Source organism: Wyeomyia smithii, chromosome 1, assembly GCF_029784165.1.
Source record: "Wyeomyia smithii strain HCP4-BCI-WySm-NY-G18 chromosome 1, ASM2978416v1, whole genome shotgun sequence".
Classification (NCBI taxonomy): Eukaryota; Metazoa; Arthropoda; class Insecta; order Diptera; family Culicidae; genus Wyeomyia; species Wyeomyia smithii.
Window position 1 is genome coordinate 112,973,685 of NC_073694.1, and position 21,435 is coordinate 112,995,119.

The following is a 21,435-nucleotide window of genomic DNA, read 5'->3' on the forward strand; positions in this document are numbered from 1 at the left end:
TCTGCATCTTTTAAAATCATTAGAATAGAAATATTTTGAAAAATGTTTGAATTATAATTTGCATAATAAAATTAATCTACCATAAAAAAATTATTTCTCATTTCTCCATCCTGGACTTTTTTTTAGAAGTTGCGTATTAACATCAAGTTTATTTAAAAAAAAAAAATTTAAAAAAATCTACTCTTTTTTTTAAATTGAAATTTAATGATTATTTTTTATATTTTTGTTGGTCAAAAAAAATTGTTTTTGTACAGTGTATAATTTTTTTATGATGCATTTTTAATTCCCTACAACTCGTTCTCAGACAGTTTTTCTATACAACCAACGGTTTCTGGGCTACAATGCTTTGAATAAAACCTATGCCAAAAGGCATACGCCCTTTTAGAATATAACTCATAGGTGTCAAAAATCTCTCCATCTGTGAAAAATGCAGTTTGCTAAGCCAAATACGTGTGCGAAGTTTCATTTAAATCAAAAATGGTCGATATTCGACCACAGGTCATTTGGCGCGATCTTGCTCGTCACAGAACCGTAAAACTCGTTTCATGCCAATAAGTAAATAGTAAATAAAATGGGCCCTAGAAGGTGCTGGAAATATTCACTGTCATGATATTCAAAAGCAGTGATTTTCAGCCTTCTTTGTATTGATAATCATACTACCCATGCGAACGTTGATATTCATGATACCAAACAACCGGTGGACACCGACAGAATAAACCGTAACACTCGAGTTTTGATCGTCAAAAATAAAAATCATTTCAAAATATACTGAATTCTGTTTTTACGCGACTTTTTTATTACGTGATTTTGTTTTACACGATTTTTTTATGCGATTTTCTAGAAATCACGCGTTTTTTTACGTGATTTTCTCGAAATTACGCGATATGTGACATGGGAAATATAGTTTATGAGCCAAGATGTAACACACACACAAACATACACACATACACATACCTACACATACATACATACACACACACACTTACCACAAAGCGAAAGATTTTGTAACGACGTGATCTTTTTTTTACGCGATTTGCTCCAAATTACGTGATTTTCTTTTACGCGATTTGTTCAAAATTACGCGATTATTTTTACGCGGTTCTTTTTTTGCGCGAGTTAAGCTTCGGGGCTTTCGGAAGCCTTTTTAAAAAATAATCTGCACACTTGAACTGTCTAACTAGAACTAACTTTATTACTTATAATAAACCCTAACTGAGGTCCGATCGGCAGGCAATCAGTATTGATGACGGTGCTCGTTCACTGCAAGCCCTGCGTGGCGATGTCCACCTTGCGACGGTGACAATAGCGGCGACTGTTGCTACGTCGGATGTCAGCAATTCGTGTGTTCGATAAAGAATCTGCTAAGTGGTCAAAACTGGTGTAGCTCGATCGTTAACTCGCCCCGCTTTAGACATGAGGTTCCATCCGAATCGCTTCTGCATGGGTGAGGTTCTGGAACATTAAATTGCTGGTGTAAGCCAAGGGTGAGTTGTCCTGAGGTTTGGCTATCTGTACTTTAATTCTGGAATGCCTACGGAGAATGATAACAAAAAAGCATATAATTCCGATGAGAGGAGGGAGGCTGAATCCTCCAAATAATTTCCAGTGTAAACTGTTATTGGTTAGCCTGATAAGAATTAAGTCTTTCCTTGTCTCCAGGTGTAGGTTATGAAGGTGTTCGAGACTTAAGTTTGTGATTTCGTTTTGTTTTTCGATCGCGAGCCCATCCAATGGTAGATAAATCGGATCTCCTGTTAAGTCGATGATGTGGCTCGAATAAACTTTTTTATCGATGTGAATACTACAGTTTTCATATGAAATTAAGTAGGATCCAGAAAGGTTTCTGTCGGTTATTCCACAGTCTGTTTTGAGAACGGAAATATCTTTGGAGTTGATGAGAAGGTGATGACTGTTAATGTTGATTATTTCTTCCTGCAATGGGTTATATCGTCGGCTTCGTGCAACACTGGCACAACTCAAAATTTTGCATTTTTGAGTTTTTGATGGTAAACGATGCAAAATATAGTGAAGTTTCATCCCACGAAACCTCGTTCTAAAATTCCCAAAAAATCCGGAGTTATGAGTAGAAGTGCCTTTGCTGCACAAATCGAAATTTCTCCATAAAGTTAGTAAAATTAGGGTTTTAACTTGGACAATATGCTCATAATATGTGCATAATAGACCTAAAGGTGTTACATAAGAATTAGTAATCTTAAACTTGAAAGTTTTCTTGAAAATCGAAAAATAAATTTTGGACGCAAATTTTCAAACGCGTTTTTCTCGAAACTATGTTTTTTGAGTTGTGCCAGTGTTGCACGAAACCGACCATATGTGTAGTTACAGGTAGCCGGCTGTCCGACTAAAAGTCTCGGAACACATGTTGTAGTGTCAAGCTCGACATCATCTAAACTGAAAATGGTTGGTTGTAGAGATTTCATCTTGTATGTGGTTGTTTGGTGTGTCATATAAAGTTGGTTTTCCAGATAAATTTGTTGCGATTCTCGTAGGATAGGATTAATGTGCATTTTGGTGAATATTCGTTGGACTAGTTTTGGTAGCTTGATGAGTAGTGCTATCTCCAAGTTGTTAGTTGCTACTGATGTCGTTGCATACGTTATTGCCTCCCATGTAGAATGAATCGTAATATTTTTCCTAGCTAAATCTTCCAATAAAATCGTAATTTCTTTTTGGCTTAATATTTTTTCATTTAGAATACCTATTTTTGCTAGAGTTATACTATCTGATATCTGTTGCAATTTTTCTGATAGATGTTTAAGATTTAGAAAAATGTTAATGGAATGTATATCTAATGATTTTGAATTGGAAAGAGTAATAGCCTCTTTAGTTTTAAAAATAAATTCTTTCATTTGTAAACTAACCTGTCGGTTAATTCTAATTTATTCGTTATTGTTTATAATGAGGTTATTAATTGAGGAGTTAATTAATCGCAGATCATTAGCATCCGGGTTACCGGCAATAAATTTCCAAACTGTTCCGATGGCATCCCATCTTTTCTGTCGTTTAAAAGGAACTAGATTTTTCATTGACTTGTCTATCTCTTGAAATTCATCGTTTTTTATGTTTAAGTCTTTGTCTCGCGTTTTCGTAGGCAGGATCATTTATCTCTATCTCTGTATGTTTCAGTTTTTTGTTGTGAAAAGCCAAATCTTTTTTTTGTTTGGTAATTAAATTTTGATATGCTCTCTCTGTGATTTCTTGTGATCTCGGGGATGGAAGAAAGACTTCGTACGGGGTAAATTTTGTAGCAGAATGGATAGAGGAGTTGTATTTGTGGAGTGCCAAAAATGCAATTTCGGTGGGAGATTTTTCGGGATGTTCGGCCTTAGTGATACGATAGAGCTCAAGTAAAGTTGAATGAAATCTTTCAGCTGCTCCGTTCATTTCACTACGACCTGTTACGTTTATGTAGGTGGTAATTTTGTAGCTATTGTAAAAGTTTACCATTTCTCCAGTCATGAGAGATTTTTCGCCGTCCATCACCAGGCATTGTGGCGGCTCGTGATTCAACTTGGTTGATCTGAGCAAATTTTGAAAATTTGTCAAGATATGCAAGGAAATGTAAACCTTCAGCAAACATTATATCGATACGAGCAATTTCGAACGGTGCTTTCGGAATAGGTGTTTCTTGTAAAGGGTATTTAATTGGAAATCTGTCATATTTGTTCTCGTGACAAATCTGGCAGTTAGTTGCAAAATCTTTAACTCTTTGAGAAAGCTTCGGAAAATAAAATTTTCGTAAAATTTGAATTTTATTTTCTTCCGCACCTCTATGAGCCCTGTTGTGTTCGTTTCTGACGACGTTCCATTGGTCGTCTTCTTCCTTGATATCGTTAACTGTTGGTCAAAACGAGTTTTATAAACTTCTTGTATTTCTCCCATGATTTCTTCGGTCGTTGATAATCCGTTAATTTTGGAGAAATAAAAATGGTTTTTTAGTGCCTGTAAAGGAGAATTGTCATTAATATCGTCTATATTTGTCATTTATTGTTGTTAAATCATCTGACACATTGGTGGTCTTAATGATAATATATATTACTAACTAAATGCTAATTAATATTTACAAACGATAAGAAACACTTTTAAAACATTTGAAACACGCTTTAAAAACAATTAAACATGTCGTCTACGAAGAATTTGTTTGAATGTTGTTACTGAGATGTTGAAATCGAATGAATCTGCTACGACGTTGAAGCTAGCTGACATGAAACGAACGGGGTCGTGTTGCCCATATGATGCAGTGCGATGCGGTAGCGATAGAAAGTTTCTCTGCCTTAAAGACCTTTCCGGAGCATACAGGTTTAACTGCTGCAGGATTTTTGGGGCGTCGATTTCACCGGTTAAAATTTTGAAGACAAACACAGCCTGTGTATCGAAACGTCTTTGCTGCAGTGTTTCCATGCCCAAAAGCTGGCAGCGATCAGAGTACGCCGGTAGCTGCTGCGGGTCTCGCCACGGAAGAAAACGTAAAGCGTACCGTACAAATTTCCTTTGCACGGATTCAATTCTTGCAATCCAGTTTGTGTTGAATGAACACCACACTACGGAGTTCGTTTCAAGGACAGATCGCACTAAAGAGTAGAATAATGATCGGAGGCACAGTGGATCATGAAAATCCGAGGCTACCTTGAAAATAAAACCGAGTTGTCGGTTCGCCTTTGCTATGATCTCATTATAGTGTGGCCTGAATCCAACGTAACACCCAAATCTCGGACCTGGTTAACTCTTGTTAGAGTTTGACCAAGCATAGTATAGCTGAACATTTCCGGAACATTTTTTCTATGAAACGAAATCACACAGCATTTCAGGATACTAACTGTCAACAGGTTAATGGAGCACCACTTTAAAAAAACGTCGACTAGTCGCTGAAGTTCGAGACAGTCTGAAGTATTTCTTATTGTCTTGAATAACTTGACATCGTCTGCAAAAAACATTCGGCAGTTTTCTGGCAACACTAACGATACATCATTTATGTACAAGGCAAAGAGCAGTGGTCCTAAATTACTGCCCTGCGGAACGCCTGATACATTTGAAAAATGAGCAGAATGTTGCGATCCAATCTTCACGTAGAGTGTACGATTTACCAAATAGGACCTCAGCCATTGCACCAGAGCGGGGGCCATTCCAAGTTTCTCCATCTTAGCGAGCAGGATACCATGGTCGACGCAGTCAAATGCAGCTTTCAAATCAGTATTAATTGCATCAATTTGGGCTCCTTCGGTCATATTCTGCAGGCACGTTGCAGTGAATTGAACGAGGTTAGTAGCGGTAGAGCGTTTTGGATAAAAACCATGCTGATCGATCGAGATATAGTGTTTAAAGCTAGCGAAAAGAGCATCATAAAAAACGATTTCAAATACTTTTGAACAAGCGCTAAGATAGGTTATGCCTCTGTAATTCTGCACGTTGCGTTTGTTACCTTTTTTGTGCACCGGGAGCATGGTCGATATTTTCCAACTGGTTGGGAAAACACATCGACGAAGCGACAAGTTAAATAGCAAGCATAGTGGACGTACGAAAACAGCTTTACATTTTTTCAGGATGCAAGAAGGAATGCCATCAGGCCCAGGAGCGAAAGAGGAATTCATTTTGTCGATTGCAGCTTCCACTTGGCGGTCGGTTACTGTGAATGAGCTGAAGTCAATGACGTCTCTAGGGATACCATCTAAAGCTGAATCTATTTCTGTAGTTGTAGCAGTAGAGCAGCGGAAGATCTGCTGAAAATGTTGAGCAAACAAAGCGCACTTTTCGAATGTCGTGTTTCCTTGACGATTGTCCAAAAACATGTTCTTTGGTAGACCTTCTTCTTTTCGTTTGCTGTTAACAAACGACCAAAAACGTCGGGGGTTTCGTCTGATACAACTCTGCATCCGAAGAGTATACCGTTTGTACAGGTAGCGATTATAAATCCGATAGGAGTTACTAGCATGATTAAATGTTTGTTTCGTTAACGGGTTACGAGTTCTGCAATATTTGCGTAGCGCCAAAGACCGCTGTCGTTTCAGTTGACGGAAGCGATGTTAGACCATGGAGGCTTAGGTGCTGGCCGGCGAACAGGAACACACTGAATAAGTGTAGTCTTGATGGTGTCATTAAAATACCCAATTGCATCATCGAGGGAGGGTCCACACTCCAAAAATTGCCAGTCGATTTGGGAAATTAAATTGCTCAAATGGTCGGAGTCAGCTCTGCGGAAATCTAAACTTTGTTCGGTTGGACAATTCTCAAATTCAACGGGCACTAATTGCTGGACCGTGATAGCCAGCGCAGGGTGGTTAGAGTCTAGAGGTACTAGCGGCTCATCTGCCTCAGAAAGTTTACACAGGGTATCATTATTAGTCAGAGCCAAATCAAGGAGACAGTCATTACTATTAGTCACATAATTCATTTGCGATAGGTGGTGTAGACTGAATCCATCCAACAAAGCAGAACTCCCAGCTGAGATTTGCGATTGGATATAGTCAATGACTGGCTTATAATTATTCATACGGCTCCAAACCAATCCAGACTGGTTGTAGTCACCAAAAAGCAGCACGAGATCGTCTCGGTTTAATGAAGACAAAACAGATCCAATGGATTGGACATGATTTTCGATGGCAGTAACATCAGCTTTGCGGTCGGGAGGCAAATAGATAACACCGACACTGACTCTGTGAAGCGGCATCGAAACTATAATCCACAGCTGTTCGAGTGTATCACAAACGGGAGCGGGGTCAATATAGCTACAAAAGCGGTTAGAGACAGCAATCAAAACTCCTCCACCACGCGTCTTAATGCTATTTTTTCGATTGCGATCGCAACGATAAACGGTGAAGGTGCTGCCAAAAAGTTGCACTGAGTGAATGTTGTCGTCTAGCCACGTTTCAGTCAAAACAATGACGTCGTACTCACATTCGGTAACGGCCAGGAAGAAGTCGTCTATTTTTGTCCGGAGACCGCGGACGTTCTGGTAAAAAATCCGTAGCCCAGGATTAGTCTCGATAACGGGTTGGTTTTTCGATGGATGACTAGAAGGTGCGGGAACATCAGGTGTTGAATCGTTAAAATCAGTAAAATACTTGCCGATGCTAGCAAGCTGGAAGACCCCTTCCCCATACTCAAACACAGGACCGGGACGGCTGATGAGCGCAGGCTGCAGAGGCACGACTGTGATGAGCGGGTCAGGGGCTTCCATATTGCTTAATTCGGTGCGTCCCGGGCCGGATCCTAAAAACACATGTTGGTCGTCAGTGGAATTCGTCAAGTCGATTGAAGCGGGGAAGTCTTTATGCGATGATTTGGACAAGCATAGCGTCTTCTGGTCACAAACATCCATCGATGATTTCACGGTTAATTTAGAGTTGTAGCGTGTGTACTGTCTGAAGCTGTCGGTTGAATTCCATGTATGGTGCGAGGCAATTTCGGTGCACTCGGTCCCCAAAAATCCTTTGCGCTATTCCGTTCCTCAAACAGACGAAAATAAATTCCTTTTGGCCAATTCTTAGCATCCAACGCAACCTCTTTGAGCTGGATATCAATGCCAACTTTAAAAGAAATGAACGCAAACGACCTTATGTCAGCGTCTTTTTTCACAAGTTTGCGAACAACTGGCTGAGCCGCTGGCACACATTCTTTAATGAGCGCAGTAATTTCATCCTCAGTGACATGCGGGGCAATGCGCGAGAGATAGATCCAACATTTTTCTGTCGGTTGCGGAACTGTGTCAACCAAATTGGAACAATTCTCAGCCGATTTTGTTCCACCCATCAAGTCCGATAGAATTTTCGGTCTTCTGGGAGTTTTAGTCGGTGAGACAACTCTAGGCCGTTTATTTCTACGAACGGCAAGCGGATTCGCTGGTGTTACACTTGCCAACAACTTATCGGAAATCGAACCGATGAATGTGTTAATTTGACCAAGCTATGAACAGCGATCCTTGTGTAATTGGGAAATGGGTGTTCGACGGATACTTTATCCGGTCCTGTTTTGAGTATGACCTAGTGTCTAAAAACGTTTATTGGTGCTTCTGTAGAGATTATATAAAAATCGTCACTCGTTTCGCCAGAGTGTTGCGTTCCTGTCATGGAACACACGATACGGCTCAGGGCGTCAGCCACGACGTTTGTTCTCCCTGGCTTGTAACCAATTTCGTAATCGTGCTCTTCGAGGTACGATTTCCATCGCTTTAGTTTTGTATTTGTATTCTTTGGTGATAAGGAAAAAGTCCAGGGTTGATGATCCGTCATTATTTTAAATTTTGCTCCATAAAGGTAATTTCTAAATATTTTTAGAGACCAAAAGATTGCTAGCATCTCTTTCTCTGGAACCGAGTATTTTTCTTCGGTCTTCGACAGAGACTTGGATGCGAAGTGGATTGGTTTATCCTTCCCCACTTCACCTTGTGATAAGACGGCGCCAACTGCAATGTCTGAGGCGTCTGTCGTCAATATAGAAGGTTTATTATAGTCGGGATAAATCAATATACCGTCTGCGGGGGTGAGATTGTGCCAAAAAACGACACGTTTTTGTTCCTTAGCTTGTAATGCATACATTTAGGCAATGAGTTTGATCCAAATCACGTTAATGCACACTTAAACGTTTAGTTACCGACTGCCGCAAATATGGTCAAGTTACAATAAACTATAATTTTGCTAAAATTTAATGAACTTTGGCCTAATTTCACCTCTTCTATGGGGTGAGATTGTGCCAAAAACAAAAATTTGAATTTAATACCTGTTGAATGAACAGCAGTGTTTTTACAAATAATTTACATAAATAACATGATAAAACAGTAAGTATAGGGACGACCTTAAACAACGTGGACTATTAAGGGGCTATAGGGGGTTCACCAGAAACTATGTTTCATATGAATTATAGAAAAATGTATGACTGAATCAAATCAATATCTGGAGTAACCAGTTATGAGAACGTGGCTTATGGACAGTTTCTAAACACATAGTGGCGTCTCCAGGTAGCTTAGAAAGGGAAAACGTTAGAACATAAAGCCTGAGAGAACTTTTCGTTTTATTATTATGTGTCATTGACCACTGTATATTCCATTGGAGATCTCAAAACCACTGGAAATATACCCACAACCCTCCTTCCTTGCTTTAAAAGTCATCAGTTTATATAGAATAGGTGTACAAAATTTTGTTACATTCCATAAGTAATTTCAGTCATTGTAAATTTTCATCTAAAGCAGGTATTAGACGAAGCTAATATTTGCTATTTTTCAATACAGATTTTATTTTGTGCAAATAAAAATCGTACCAAAAATAGCAAATATTTGCGTCGTCTAATACCTGCATAACAGTTGTAAGCTTACTGTTCTCAAGCATTTTTTCAAATAATACCATAGCTAGACAACATACCCTATGTAAACAATGCAAGTGTTTTGGTGTATACTGATATAATTTTGTCGTGAATGTGAATTCCGCACACTGTACAATTCATTATAGCTTGGCACAATCTCACCCCAAAAGGGCTCGAAAAGTGTACAGTTTGGAAAAACATTATTTTCTGAGCCATCACAGGTTCAATGCATAATATTTCCTCAACACATTGGAGACGACATCCTAACGTACCATCTGAGCAGTAAGTTGATGTAATTTCTTGATCGGGTTCGTTTGCATGGGACATTTTTTGGTAACGTTATTTGCGCCTGTTTTTCAGCCTGTACTCTGAAACATTATTTAAGTAAAACAGTTCACGAATATTATCTATATTCTATTTCGAGTTGTGAATAAATATGTCATGTTTCATACAGTATTGAGTTTGAGACATTAGGTTCTAGAAATCTTTTTTGCAAAATTTCTAGCGAATCTTCGGTAGTAACTCATCATTCCAAGAACCCATCGTAATTCCTTAATGGTGCGTGGTTGCTGGTATCGTTGAATGGTTTCTATTCTTTTTAAGTGTTTGGTTTTATACCGTCTGAACATATAACATAACCGAGAAATTCGATTTCACGGTGCGAAAATTCCGATTTGTCGAGTTGGATTTTTAAGTTTGCTTTATTCAAAGCTTTCAAAACAGTGTTTAAATTTTCTAAATGTTCCTCCAATGTTTTACCAAAAATTATAACATCGTCGATACATACATAGCATATCTTCCCGGAATGCTCTCGCAGTACATCGTCGATAGCCCTCTGAAAAATTGCGGGGGCGTTTTTCAAGCCAAACGGCATACGAGTGAATTCGTATTTACCGTTGTTTATCGAAAATGCGGTTTTTTCGATATCTTCATTCTTCATCTTGATCTGATGGAATCCTTATGCCAGATCAAGTGTGGTAAAATATCTCTGACCCTTGAGTTGGTCTATAACGTATCTAATCTCGGGCATAGGATATATATCGGGAGTCGTTTTTTGATTAAGTCTCCAATAGTCAATTACCATGCGAAATTTTTTCTCGCCTGAGGCGTCGGCCTTTTTTGGCACAATCCAAACTGGGGCAGTCCATGCGGAGCGTGATGGTCGAATTATCCCATCACTCAAGAGTTTATCAATTTGCTTATTGACCTCATATGTAAATGCAGCCGGATAAGGATATACTTTTTGATGGACAGGAATCTCGTCGGTAGTATTTATTGTACACTCCACATTAGTGGAACACGTTAGTTCAGTATTTGGTTCGTGAAATGCTTCTTTATTAGAATTTAAAACAGTCTGTAATTTATCATTTTCATCAGTGGTTAAATAGGATGTTCTAAACAAATTGTTGGAAAAGTCTTTCTTAGGATGATATTCAAGAAGTGGGATATTAAATATTTGCGACCCATTCTGCAATGATAAAGTCATGGTTGCTAAATCAATGTTTGCATGCAAAGCGTTAAGGATTCCGGTTCCAATAATTCCACAGAAGAACGAATGGAATTTGTGAAGTAAAAATTGAGCTGAATGGTTTATTTTTAGATAAAAACAATTAATATCAACGGCAGACGTAGCATTAAAGCTGCCGTTCGCACTAGAGATTCCATTTGTGGAGATATCATAAGGTTTTGCAAATTGATAGGATTATGCCAATTTGGGATTGATCAAATTTATATTGGCGCCTGTGTCAATCAGGAAAGGGAATTCGCCAAGATTAGTTTTTAATTTGATATACGGCAGAGTGGGTTTTATCACTCTGGCTTCCACTCTAAAAATTCGTTTCCTTTGAGGTTGACGGTTGGTTTTCTGGCTCAGTTGGTGGATAAGAGATGCCTCTTCGGACTGTGGGAAAGTTAAATCTTCTAGTGGGTGTGCCTGTCGTTTGAAATTGTGTATTTGGTTGGAAAGAGATCTTGGTCTTTTGAAGTCCGGGCTGTTGCCATTTACGTTGCGGGATCTAATACTTTGGTCCACTTCCATTGGTTCTGGTTTTGGAAGTGGTCTTGGGGGTGGAAATTGTCTAGGTTGAAATGGTTGTCTATATTGGAAAAATTGTGGTTGTTGGAACGGTGGTCTTGCAAGTGGCTGAAAGAATTGTCTCTGGGGAATGGTTGAACTGGCATCGGTCGCCTTGGCGGCACAGATGTAACTCTTCTCGTTGGCATTTGTGTGGGTAGGTTTATCTCTCTTGGTTTGGGAACTTGTGTGTTGAAGTGTTGATTTTGAAAGGGTGCCATTCTAATGTCCATGTCGTAGTATTCGAGGCAAAATTGATAAGCCGTGTTCAAATTTGTCGGGTTTTTCGTCTTCAATAGCAAACTTAAATTTCGCTCTAGACCTCGAATAAAAGAGTCTAGTGCTTTTTCTCTAAACTAGTCAATGTGACTATTAGAATGTCCTATCATCGCTGGATTCATCAGAATCTGCGCAATAATAGCGTTTAACAGTTCATTTACTCTGCTAAAGTAACTGCCGAGACTTTCTGCGGGTGATTTTTTATGATTGTCAGTTCATTGTCTAGTGTCTTAAGGTCTCGTTTGTCACGATAGTATAAGAGGAGTGTAGATTTGATGGATGGCCAGTCGCAAATAATATTATTTGAATTCAGCACGTCAGATGCCTCACCAATGATTTTTCTTCGTATGGTTCTCAGTAGGAGACCATACTGGCTAGAATCGCGAGGGAGATCCCGATACATATGTAGAATCTCCTCTACTTCTGTAATCCAACTGATTAATTCGGTTGGTTTACCATTAAAAACAATAAGTCCTTTTACATAATCGGAAATTCTCCCGATGTCGACGAAGGAGTTAATAGCCGCGGTTTGGCGAGCGGCGGTTTCTTCTTGCGACATGATCGCTCTAAAATAAATGTCTACACGACTCTTTTAAATTATGAATAAACTTTGTGCCAGCTAGTCTGGACTTTTGAGGTATTCACTTTTTTATTCTACTTGTATAAATGAAATACGATTCACTTTGCCAGCTAGTCTGGACTTTTTTTGATATTCACTTGAAAGTTTGTCTAGCTAAAATAAAATTCACTGTGCCAGCTAGTCTGGACTTTTTTGGTTGCACAAATTAAAAAATGTGAATTGAAAAATTACTCACATGAATTTTACCAGCATAATTCAATACTGGATTTTTTTTTGTCCTCGGGGTGTTATTCTTCGTCGTTCGCGGGAGGCAGGAGCAGGTACTTTGGATGATCCTTTTTGCGGTCTGCTACTACGGGTCCTTGTGCCAATCGAGATGTTTCAGTCTGTCTGGCTACTTCGTTCGTCGATGTTGATCTGGTTCCTTGGACCAGAGGTTGCACAGGGTTTTTCTGCACTTCACTAGAATTTTTATCAACACTAACTTATACAGTTCCTCACTCGCGACGAAGGTCCCTATTCGGGCGCCAGTTAAGTTTCGGGGCTTTCGGGAGCCTTTTTAAAAAACAATCTTCACACTTGAACGGTCTAACTAGAACTAACTTTATTACTTATAATAAACCCTAACTGAGGTCCGATCGGCAGGCAATCAGTATTGATAACGGTGCTCGTTCACTGCAAGCCCTGCGTGGCGATGTCCACCTTGCGACGGTGACAATAGCGGCGACTGTTGCTACGTCGGATGCAGGAATTCGTGTGTTCGATGAAGAATCTGCTAAGTGGTCAAAACTGGTGTCGCTCGATCGTTAACTCGTGCACGCATCAATCGCGTAAAAAGAGAATCCACTGTAGTGAAAATCAAAATTACCTCATTCCACAATTTATACTGTACTGTGTACTGTACAGCGTCTAAACTGACTTTCACTACTTGGATAGATAATCACCTAAGCTTCTTTGAATATCATTACGAGGCCTTTGATGTTCATTCCACTGTTCTCTCATTGAATATGATAAACGATATTCATGCATCATCGCAATGAGCATAGGTTACTGAGTTGTATCAGAAAATAAATGTGCTGACACTGAAAACAATTCATTTCATCTACTCGTGAATAAACATCGATATTCTAAGGCACTGTCTAGAACACTTCCTAGTGGTACACCAAGTGTATTAGCAAAGGAATCCGAATCAAAATCGTTAAAACAAGTCTTCTGAGTTCTAGCACACAAATAGCTTTCAAACCATTTGTATGCTGTCCCAACGATACCAAAGCGCTCCAATGTTTGTAACAATAAGGGCCTATAAATTGTTTCAAAAGCTTTCAAAAGCTAATACTGGTACACTCTTTCAACGTATTGGTGAGAACAGCTGCTTAATTATTTAAATCACCACTTATTGGGTTAAATCCAAGCTTCTCAAAACAAGCTGAGACAATGACTGCTTTGAATATCTATTCCAGCACTTAATTTTTACCTTTTCTTCACGGTTTCGATCATTTTCTAGCAAAACACAAATTGTCTCATGGTCTGAAATTACTCAATCGGCCTTTGTAACAGAATGAACGTTGTTAAAATTGGAAAACACGTGATCAGTTAATGTACGCGAATGTCTGGAAATTCTCGTAAATTCTGAAACCGTTTGTGTTAAATTGTAAAAGTTAGCTAACTGCTTCAATTGATTCGAATTTGGATCATTTAACCAATCAATATTGGAATCACCAGCAATGGCATTTAATATGTTTATCTCAATGAAATTATACCTCCAGTTATCTAATATTTCTAAAAAACGCTGGTTACTTGAACTAGGGGAGTGATATAAAAGTCCAAAGTTTTCAATCGTCAGGCCTCCTTCAACTAAAATTCCAAGGAACCAATTATTTCGTTTGACAGAATGTTGAATGTTACTGATTCCTCGGCGTAAATAGCAACCCCACCAGTATGCCTGGAATGCGAAAGGCAAAAAGCAACTTTGTATCCCGGAAAACTGTATTGATCAAATGCATCCGCATCAACTATATAAGTTTCGGTTAAAAATACTAACATTGGACGTTTTGTTTCCACAAGATGCCGCAAAGCAACATAATTTGTAGATAAACCAGCAATATTCAAATATAATAATTCTAACTTCCTCTCACATTGCGATTCTTTTAGCTGCTACTTACTTAAAAAGTAGGAGGTTGTATCCAAGACACGACCGCATAAATGACGTAGAACTACGTACACTATTAACAAATGCATTGAGTGTTTCATTACCCTAGTAACACAACTGTTTTTATCAAAGTTTTATAGCGCTTTTTTGGTTGTATTGAGCGCTATAAAACTTTGATAAAACCAATATTTTTACTTGGGTAATGAGTTTTAATGTCTACTAATGAAGGGTTGTGAATTTCGTGAACCGGTTCCAGCAGTTAGCAGATCGTGCCAAGTTAAAAACCATACACAGCACACACACACAAATCATACCTTATCATAGACACACACACATCATACCATATCATTATACCATACACACATCATACCATATCATACACATATGCACACATACACACATGATACCATATCATATACACACAGCAAGCAAGCGACCAATCAGAGGACGTTATTTTTATTTCAACAAGGCTTGACAATTTTCAATAGTGCAATAGTTCGTAGATTCAAACAACATTTTCCTGCATTTGGGCAGATGCGTGTATAATTTTCCAATCGATTGCTGCAAGAATGAAGAAAATCGGTTGAAAACCAACCGACCTATAAGCATTTGTATGCTAAAGTAAAACATAGTTCTACGCCAAAAAGGCATTTTGTTGTTCAAAATCGGTTGCTGATCGCAACCTTTGTGCTGCCCCAACAGTGGGGGAGTTAAGATACACGGACAACATGCACTGTGGAATTCACCTTCTGTAAATTAGACGGCCGCGACAGATGTAACTGCTAGAATCCGCACAGAATGCTTGCTTACGTTGTCCAAAATTATTAACTTTCAATGACTTGTTTATTTGCCTTGAAAAAAGGCATTTTGATGTTCGAAATTGGATTTGGTGATGACGATCTTTATGCTGCCCCAACAGTGGGGGAATGATGGCAGTCTGGCGAGGCACGCTGAGAAGAACCGCGCTGCTACTGAGACGTGATGACCAACCACAACGCAAGGATCCCGCGAAGAATGTTTGCTTGTGTTTATGCTAGGAAATTTTCACCCTTCAATTACTTGTTTATTTGCCTTGAAAAAAGGCATTTTGCTGTTCAAAATCGGTTGCTGATCGCAACCTTTGTGCTGCCCCAACAGTGGGGGAGTTAAGATACACGGATAACATGCACTGTAGAAGCTATTTCATCTTCTGTAAATAAGACGGCCGCGACAGATGTAACTGCTAGAATCCACACAGAATGCTTGCTTACGTTGTCAAAAATTATTAACTTTCAATGACTTGTTTATTTGCCTTGAAAAAAGGCATTTTGCTGTTCAAATTGGATTTGGTGATGACGATCTTCATGCTGCCCCAACACGGGGAAATAATGGCAGTCTGGCGAGGCACGCTGAGAAGAACCGTGCTGCTCCTGAGACGTGGTGACCAACCGCCCGCTGCTGCTGCGAGAGGACGACTGCTGTTGTTGCTGTCTAGAACTATTATGAGCGGCTTCGGCAGAAACAGGCTCTTATATAGGCCAAATAGCATGTTTTCAATTGCAAGGTATATGATTCCGTCGACCGTGCTTGGGAAGCAATCATATAACGACCAATCAGAGGACGTATTTTTTGTTTAAACAAGGCTTGACAATTATCAATAGTACAATAGTTTGCATAATCAATCAACAATTTTCTACATTTGGGTGGATGCGTGTATAATTTTCCAAACAATTGCTGCAAAAATGAAGGAAATCGGTTGAAAGCAAACCGATTTATAAGCATTTTAAAAGGGACATATTTCGTCCCTTTTTCGTTAATAGTTTTCTTATTTACATCCCTATGTGGTAGGCTAAAGAAAAATGTAGTTATACGTCAAAACAAGTTGCTTTTTTTTTCGACCAGTCTCCGATAAACCGGACACTGTGAACTAGAAGCTGGATGTTTGATGTCCAAATTAATTTTAATTCTTTATTTGATTTCAAACAATCCACGTAGTTAAATTCAGTTGAAGAGCAATCAGATTTCTTGTGTTGCCCGCTACATTTGGAACATGTTTCGGGATTAACACACTCTGTGCTTTTATGGCCGAATTCTCCACATTTAAAACAACGCAAAACAATAATGGCCTCTTGTACAGGACACTTATCCCACACAATGCGTACTTTTCCAGCACTCGTCAAAGTGATATAAGTGTCCTTGTCAACTTCAACAATTACATTATATTTATTATATTCGAAGCGAGTATTTTCGTACTTCGCAATAACTTTCACTTCATTGACGTTGATGTCATTTTGACTTTTCAACATGTCAATAAAGTCTTCGGAGGAATACCAATCACTCATTTCCACAATTTTCAGCTTTGGTTTCGGAATTGTGGGAATAACAGCACTATACTTTTCACCTAGATTGCTCTCTATATCTTTTTCCACAACCTCAACACCCGCTGTTGCACACCCAGCAATAATCGAGCTATTCCTTCCGTTCCTAAAATTACTAATTTTGTGTATTTTTGGATCCAATTTCTTTCAAACATAATCTAGTGTTTTCACTATTATCACATTTCGCATAGTCCATTATCCTGATACAAACAAACAGACGCCGCTGCAGACAAATACGCTGATATCGTTCAGCAGCAACGGCAGAGGCTATAGGCAGCGACAATAAAAAAAAAACAACAATGAAATTTCAATCAGCAGCCGTAGCGTCTATGTGCAATAGGCGCGATGGTCGGCGCTGGCACAAATTAAATCAATAAAAAACAGAATAAATCAAAAGCATGCAAATACACTTCTACTTATCCGTTAAGATATTCAATTTGGCCGTCGGATCACTAGCACTAGATCACCTAAAGCACCTGATTTCACACAAAAAAAGCTTTTTTATTTAGACACTAGTGGTACACAAGCTACCATGTCCACCGTATCACCAAGAACTGTTCACCGTATCTCCAAGAACAAGAAATTCATCTATTCCTCAAAAATAAAAATAGCTATAATCAATTTTGTGCCGAAAAAAAGGTGTCCTGTATTTTAATTCCGACCAGAAGGTATCTCTAAACATGTAGTGTTTATAAGATCTCTATTGTATTTAGATTTAAAATATAAAGGAAACGGAAATTCGACAGTGAAAATAGTTAATAAAAATGTAAATATGAAATCGAGAGATTTGTTTTCAGATGATAAAAAAACTTACTAAAACTTATTGTTTTAATGTGGTTTTATTTCTCAATCAGGTATATGGCAATTATGAATCCACTTAGCCCTAGAATGGGAAGAACTGCAACTCTTTGTACGGCAGCTATAATTTGGACAGTAGGTAGTATAATTTCAAGCCCAATGCTGTTATTTTTTACAACCTACGACCTACACGACCGAGTTGTTTGTTACGCTGAATGGCCTGATGGTCCGACGAATCATTCTATGCTAGAGCATGTGTAAGTATTTCATCAATTTCAAAAACTTTAACAACGGTTTTCAACCGGGGAGGAATACAGCCATTCGAGGGAGGGGATCTACACTGAGTGTTTTTTTTCTCTAATATCGTGAAATTGATGTGGGTGTATGAACTAAAAAAGGTTGAAAACCACTGAATTATAACAACTGTCTAGATAATTACTCCTTTGTAAATTATTTGGTTGTCCTCAACTGATATTCATTATTTGAGTTACTTTAAAAAAAAAAATCTAATTTCATTGTGAGTTTGATAACATAAAATTAATATTTTTAACAAATTTGCAGTAATTGCTAATAATTCTGTTTAAAATTTAAGAGCCAGTTCGCGAGAGCGGCAACCGCCTTTCTGAGGGACGTTGTTTTGATGTTCTCCGATTGGGCTGAAATTTTCAGCGTTTGTTTTTCTATTCAAGGTAGAAAGTTTTGCAAAATCTCAATTTTTTTTTTGAGGTTAAGTGGGGTAAAACGGCCTTTGAAAATGTTATGTCCAAAAACGTCCAAATACTAAAAAGTGCAATAACTCCTGCTAGATTTCATGGATTTTTCTAAAAATTGGTGGTATTATTCTACACTAAAAGTACTTCAAAACGCATGGTAACAATATAGGGTAAAGAGGTAACATGATGAAAAAAACGCATTTTTCTTTTAAAAATTGTCAATTTTCGGAATCATCCTACTCTCTTCAACATCGCTAGAAAAAATATCTGAATATGACGTTTTGTAGAGCAACTCAAGAGCTTTAATGTCATGTATAAGCCAAGTGTGCCAAATGGGGTAAAACGGCCCTGGAAAGTTTTTTTTAAACCGTTAAAATCACTAAAATTACTGTAGTTTCTGCTAGACTTAAAATATTTTACTAAAAATTTGTATTATCACTGTACCTTACCAGAGCTACCTACTCTATCAAAAAATCGGCAATTTGGGGTGAAACGTTCCTTGAAGATTTTTTTTCGAAAAATGCCGTCAAAATCACCAATACTGCAAGAACTCGGGTTAGACTTGATAGATTTACTGAAAATTTAGATAATTACTCTAAGTTAATACGAACTTAAAGGCATTTTCATCTTGCCAAAAGTGACAAATAGATTTACATAACGAAAATAAATATTTTTCTTGAGAAATACTTAGCGATTTTCGGGGTGCTATTTTCTCTACAGAAAAGGTCCAGAACCATAAGTTAGCATTTTATAAACAACTACAAAGCTTTTATTTGGCATAATATCCAGATGCTTTTTTTGGGAAGTGACTTAAAAGGACTAAAGTTTTCCTTGACTTCACGAAAAGCTTCAAACAAGGTAAAAGATATTATCGACATGATGGTCGCGAAAATAAATAATTCCAACCAAGTTCCTACTTATCCGTGGAGCAAATAAAATCATTATTTGCACGATTCTCTGCAATAGTTATGTATGCAAAACTTAGCGTAAAGGAAGATGGTGCTTTGATGAACGTTGAAGAACATCATGAGTAAAAATTGTTAAGCATTAATGTTCGAAGTCGTGATTTTTCAAAATGATTGTTCATTTTTGCTGATACAACAGCAACCAGAGTAACATGATTTTTTTGGCCAACACTCAGGAAAAAGCTAAGAATGAGACCGATGACAATTAATTTAAAAATAATCAAATTAAAAAGATTTGAATTTAATTTAAAAACAATCAAATTAAAAAGATGAACATGAAACACCAACCATAACTTACTTCATTTGCTTTAACAAAACTCGAAATATTGCAGTCTTTCAGCAACCGTCTCATCGATATTGTCTTTTACAGGGTTTGATGCTTTTCTTGAAACCTAGTGAAAAAGTCAAGAAAAAGTTCAGTCCTTTTTAGTCAGTTTCCAAATGATGCATCTGGAATTTATATCAAATAAAAGCTCTTTAGTTGTTTTATAAAATGCTAACTTCGGGTTTTGGACTGTTTTTTGTTGAGGAAATAGCACCCTGAAATTCGCCAAGTATTTTCCAAGAGAAATATTTTATTTTCGTCATGTAAATCTATTTGTCTCTTTTGTCATCTTACCCTTAAGTTCGTATCTAACTAGAGTTATAATCTAAAATTTCAGTAAACTTATCAAGTCTAACCCGAGTTATTGCAGTTTTGGTGATTTTGACGGCATTTTTCGAAAAAAAAAAAATCTTCAAGGAACGTTTCACCCCAAATTGCGTATCTTCTGGTGAAGTAAGTAGTTCTGGTAAGGTACAGCGATAATCCAGATTTTAAGTAAAATCTTTTAAGTCTAGCAGGAACTAAAGTGATTCTAGTGATTTTGACAGTTTTTTGAAAAAAACCTTCTAGGGCCGTTTTACCCCATTTGGCACACTTGGATTATACATGGCATCAAAGCTCTTGAGTTGCTCTACAAAACGTCATATTCAGATATTTTTTCTAGCGATGTTGAAAAGAGTAGGATGACCCTGAAAATTGACAATTTTTAAAAGAAAAAAAGGGGTTTTTTCGTCAATTTACCTTTTTACCCTATATTGTTACCATGCGTTTTGAAGTACTCTTAGTGTAGAATAATACCACCAATTTTCAGAAAAATCCATCAAGTCTAGCAGGAGTTATTGCACTTTTTAGAATTTGGACGTTTTTGGACATATCATTTTCAATGGCCGTTTTACCCCACTTAACCTCAATGAAAAAACTTGAAATTTTGCAAAACTTCCTACCTTGAATAGACAAACAAATGCTGAAAATTTCAGCCCAATCGGAGAACATCAAAACAACATGCGGTTGCGCCTCTCGCGAACTGGCTCTTAACCCCTCAACCAACAATTTACAGTCAATTGTTTGTATGCGTAACCTATGAGTGCATGTGTATCTGCGCGTGCGATGTGAATGAATGAATTACGCTAATTATTTATTCTAACACCTTCATGAAATGACTGAATCCACTTCATCAATCTGAGTATCAATTTTAGGTTCTCTGTAATTTCAATATGTTTACTGTTATTGGGCATCCGGTCCAGGAAATACTCCTGAATTTGATTACTCGTTAGCACAAAAAACCTTGTGTTGACGTTTCAGTTTGCTGAGCCGAATGCCTAATTATGATTAACACTTGCGTACCTGACCCCTCCAGAGCAGAAAACAAAAATTCTTTTACCTGTCATTTCGCAAAATTTCAACAGAATTTTATCAAACCGCCTTAAAAAGATTACAAATTTATCACAGCTATTGGAACAGTGAGGGACATTTCGAAATTTCTCAAAGTTCCAGATTTACTGCAGAGAACCGTGGGGTAAGTACCTATCCAGGGACACAGGTTAGATTAAAAATAGTACCAAAACCTTGCTTGCAACATATCAAACTTCAAGTTTTTGCGGTCGAGTTCCGGTGATCGGGTGCTCCGTTGTAACTAGCTGTATCCACAATAGTTTCGAAACTCGTCTTTCTGTTTGTATTCATACACAGACTTCGCAGCCAACTGTTTAGTGTACAGGACAACTGCGATACATGCAATACAATACCTCATATTGACCTTAATATGGTTTAGTTAATAAAATAACAAAAAATAATATCAATATATTATTCCTTCAATACCACATGAATAACAAATCTCGATATTATAATAACTAACCAATTACTTGCACAAAAAATCATGAAAATAA

The 21,435-nt window shown here is 37.8% G+C and overlaps 1 protein-coding gene across 3 annotated transcripts in view; it reads left to right on the plus strand.

Annotated features, from left to right (window-relative positions):
* The window catches only part of LOC129718123 (tachykinin-like peptides receptor 99D), a 373,090-nt gene that overhangs the window by 318,563 nt on the left and 33,092 nt on the right, over positions 1–21,435 (plus strand). For all 3 annotated transcript variants that reach the window (XM_055668550.1, XM_055668552.1, XM_055668551.1), the window contains exon 4: positions 17,603–17,803. In XM_055668550.1, coding sequence (XP_055524525.1) covers positions 17,603–17,803 — 201 coding nt within the window. The remainder of the gene's footprint in view (positions 1–17,602; positions 17,804–21,435) is intronic.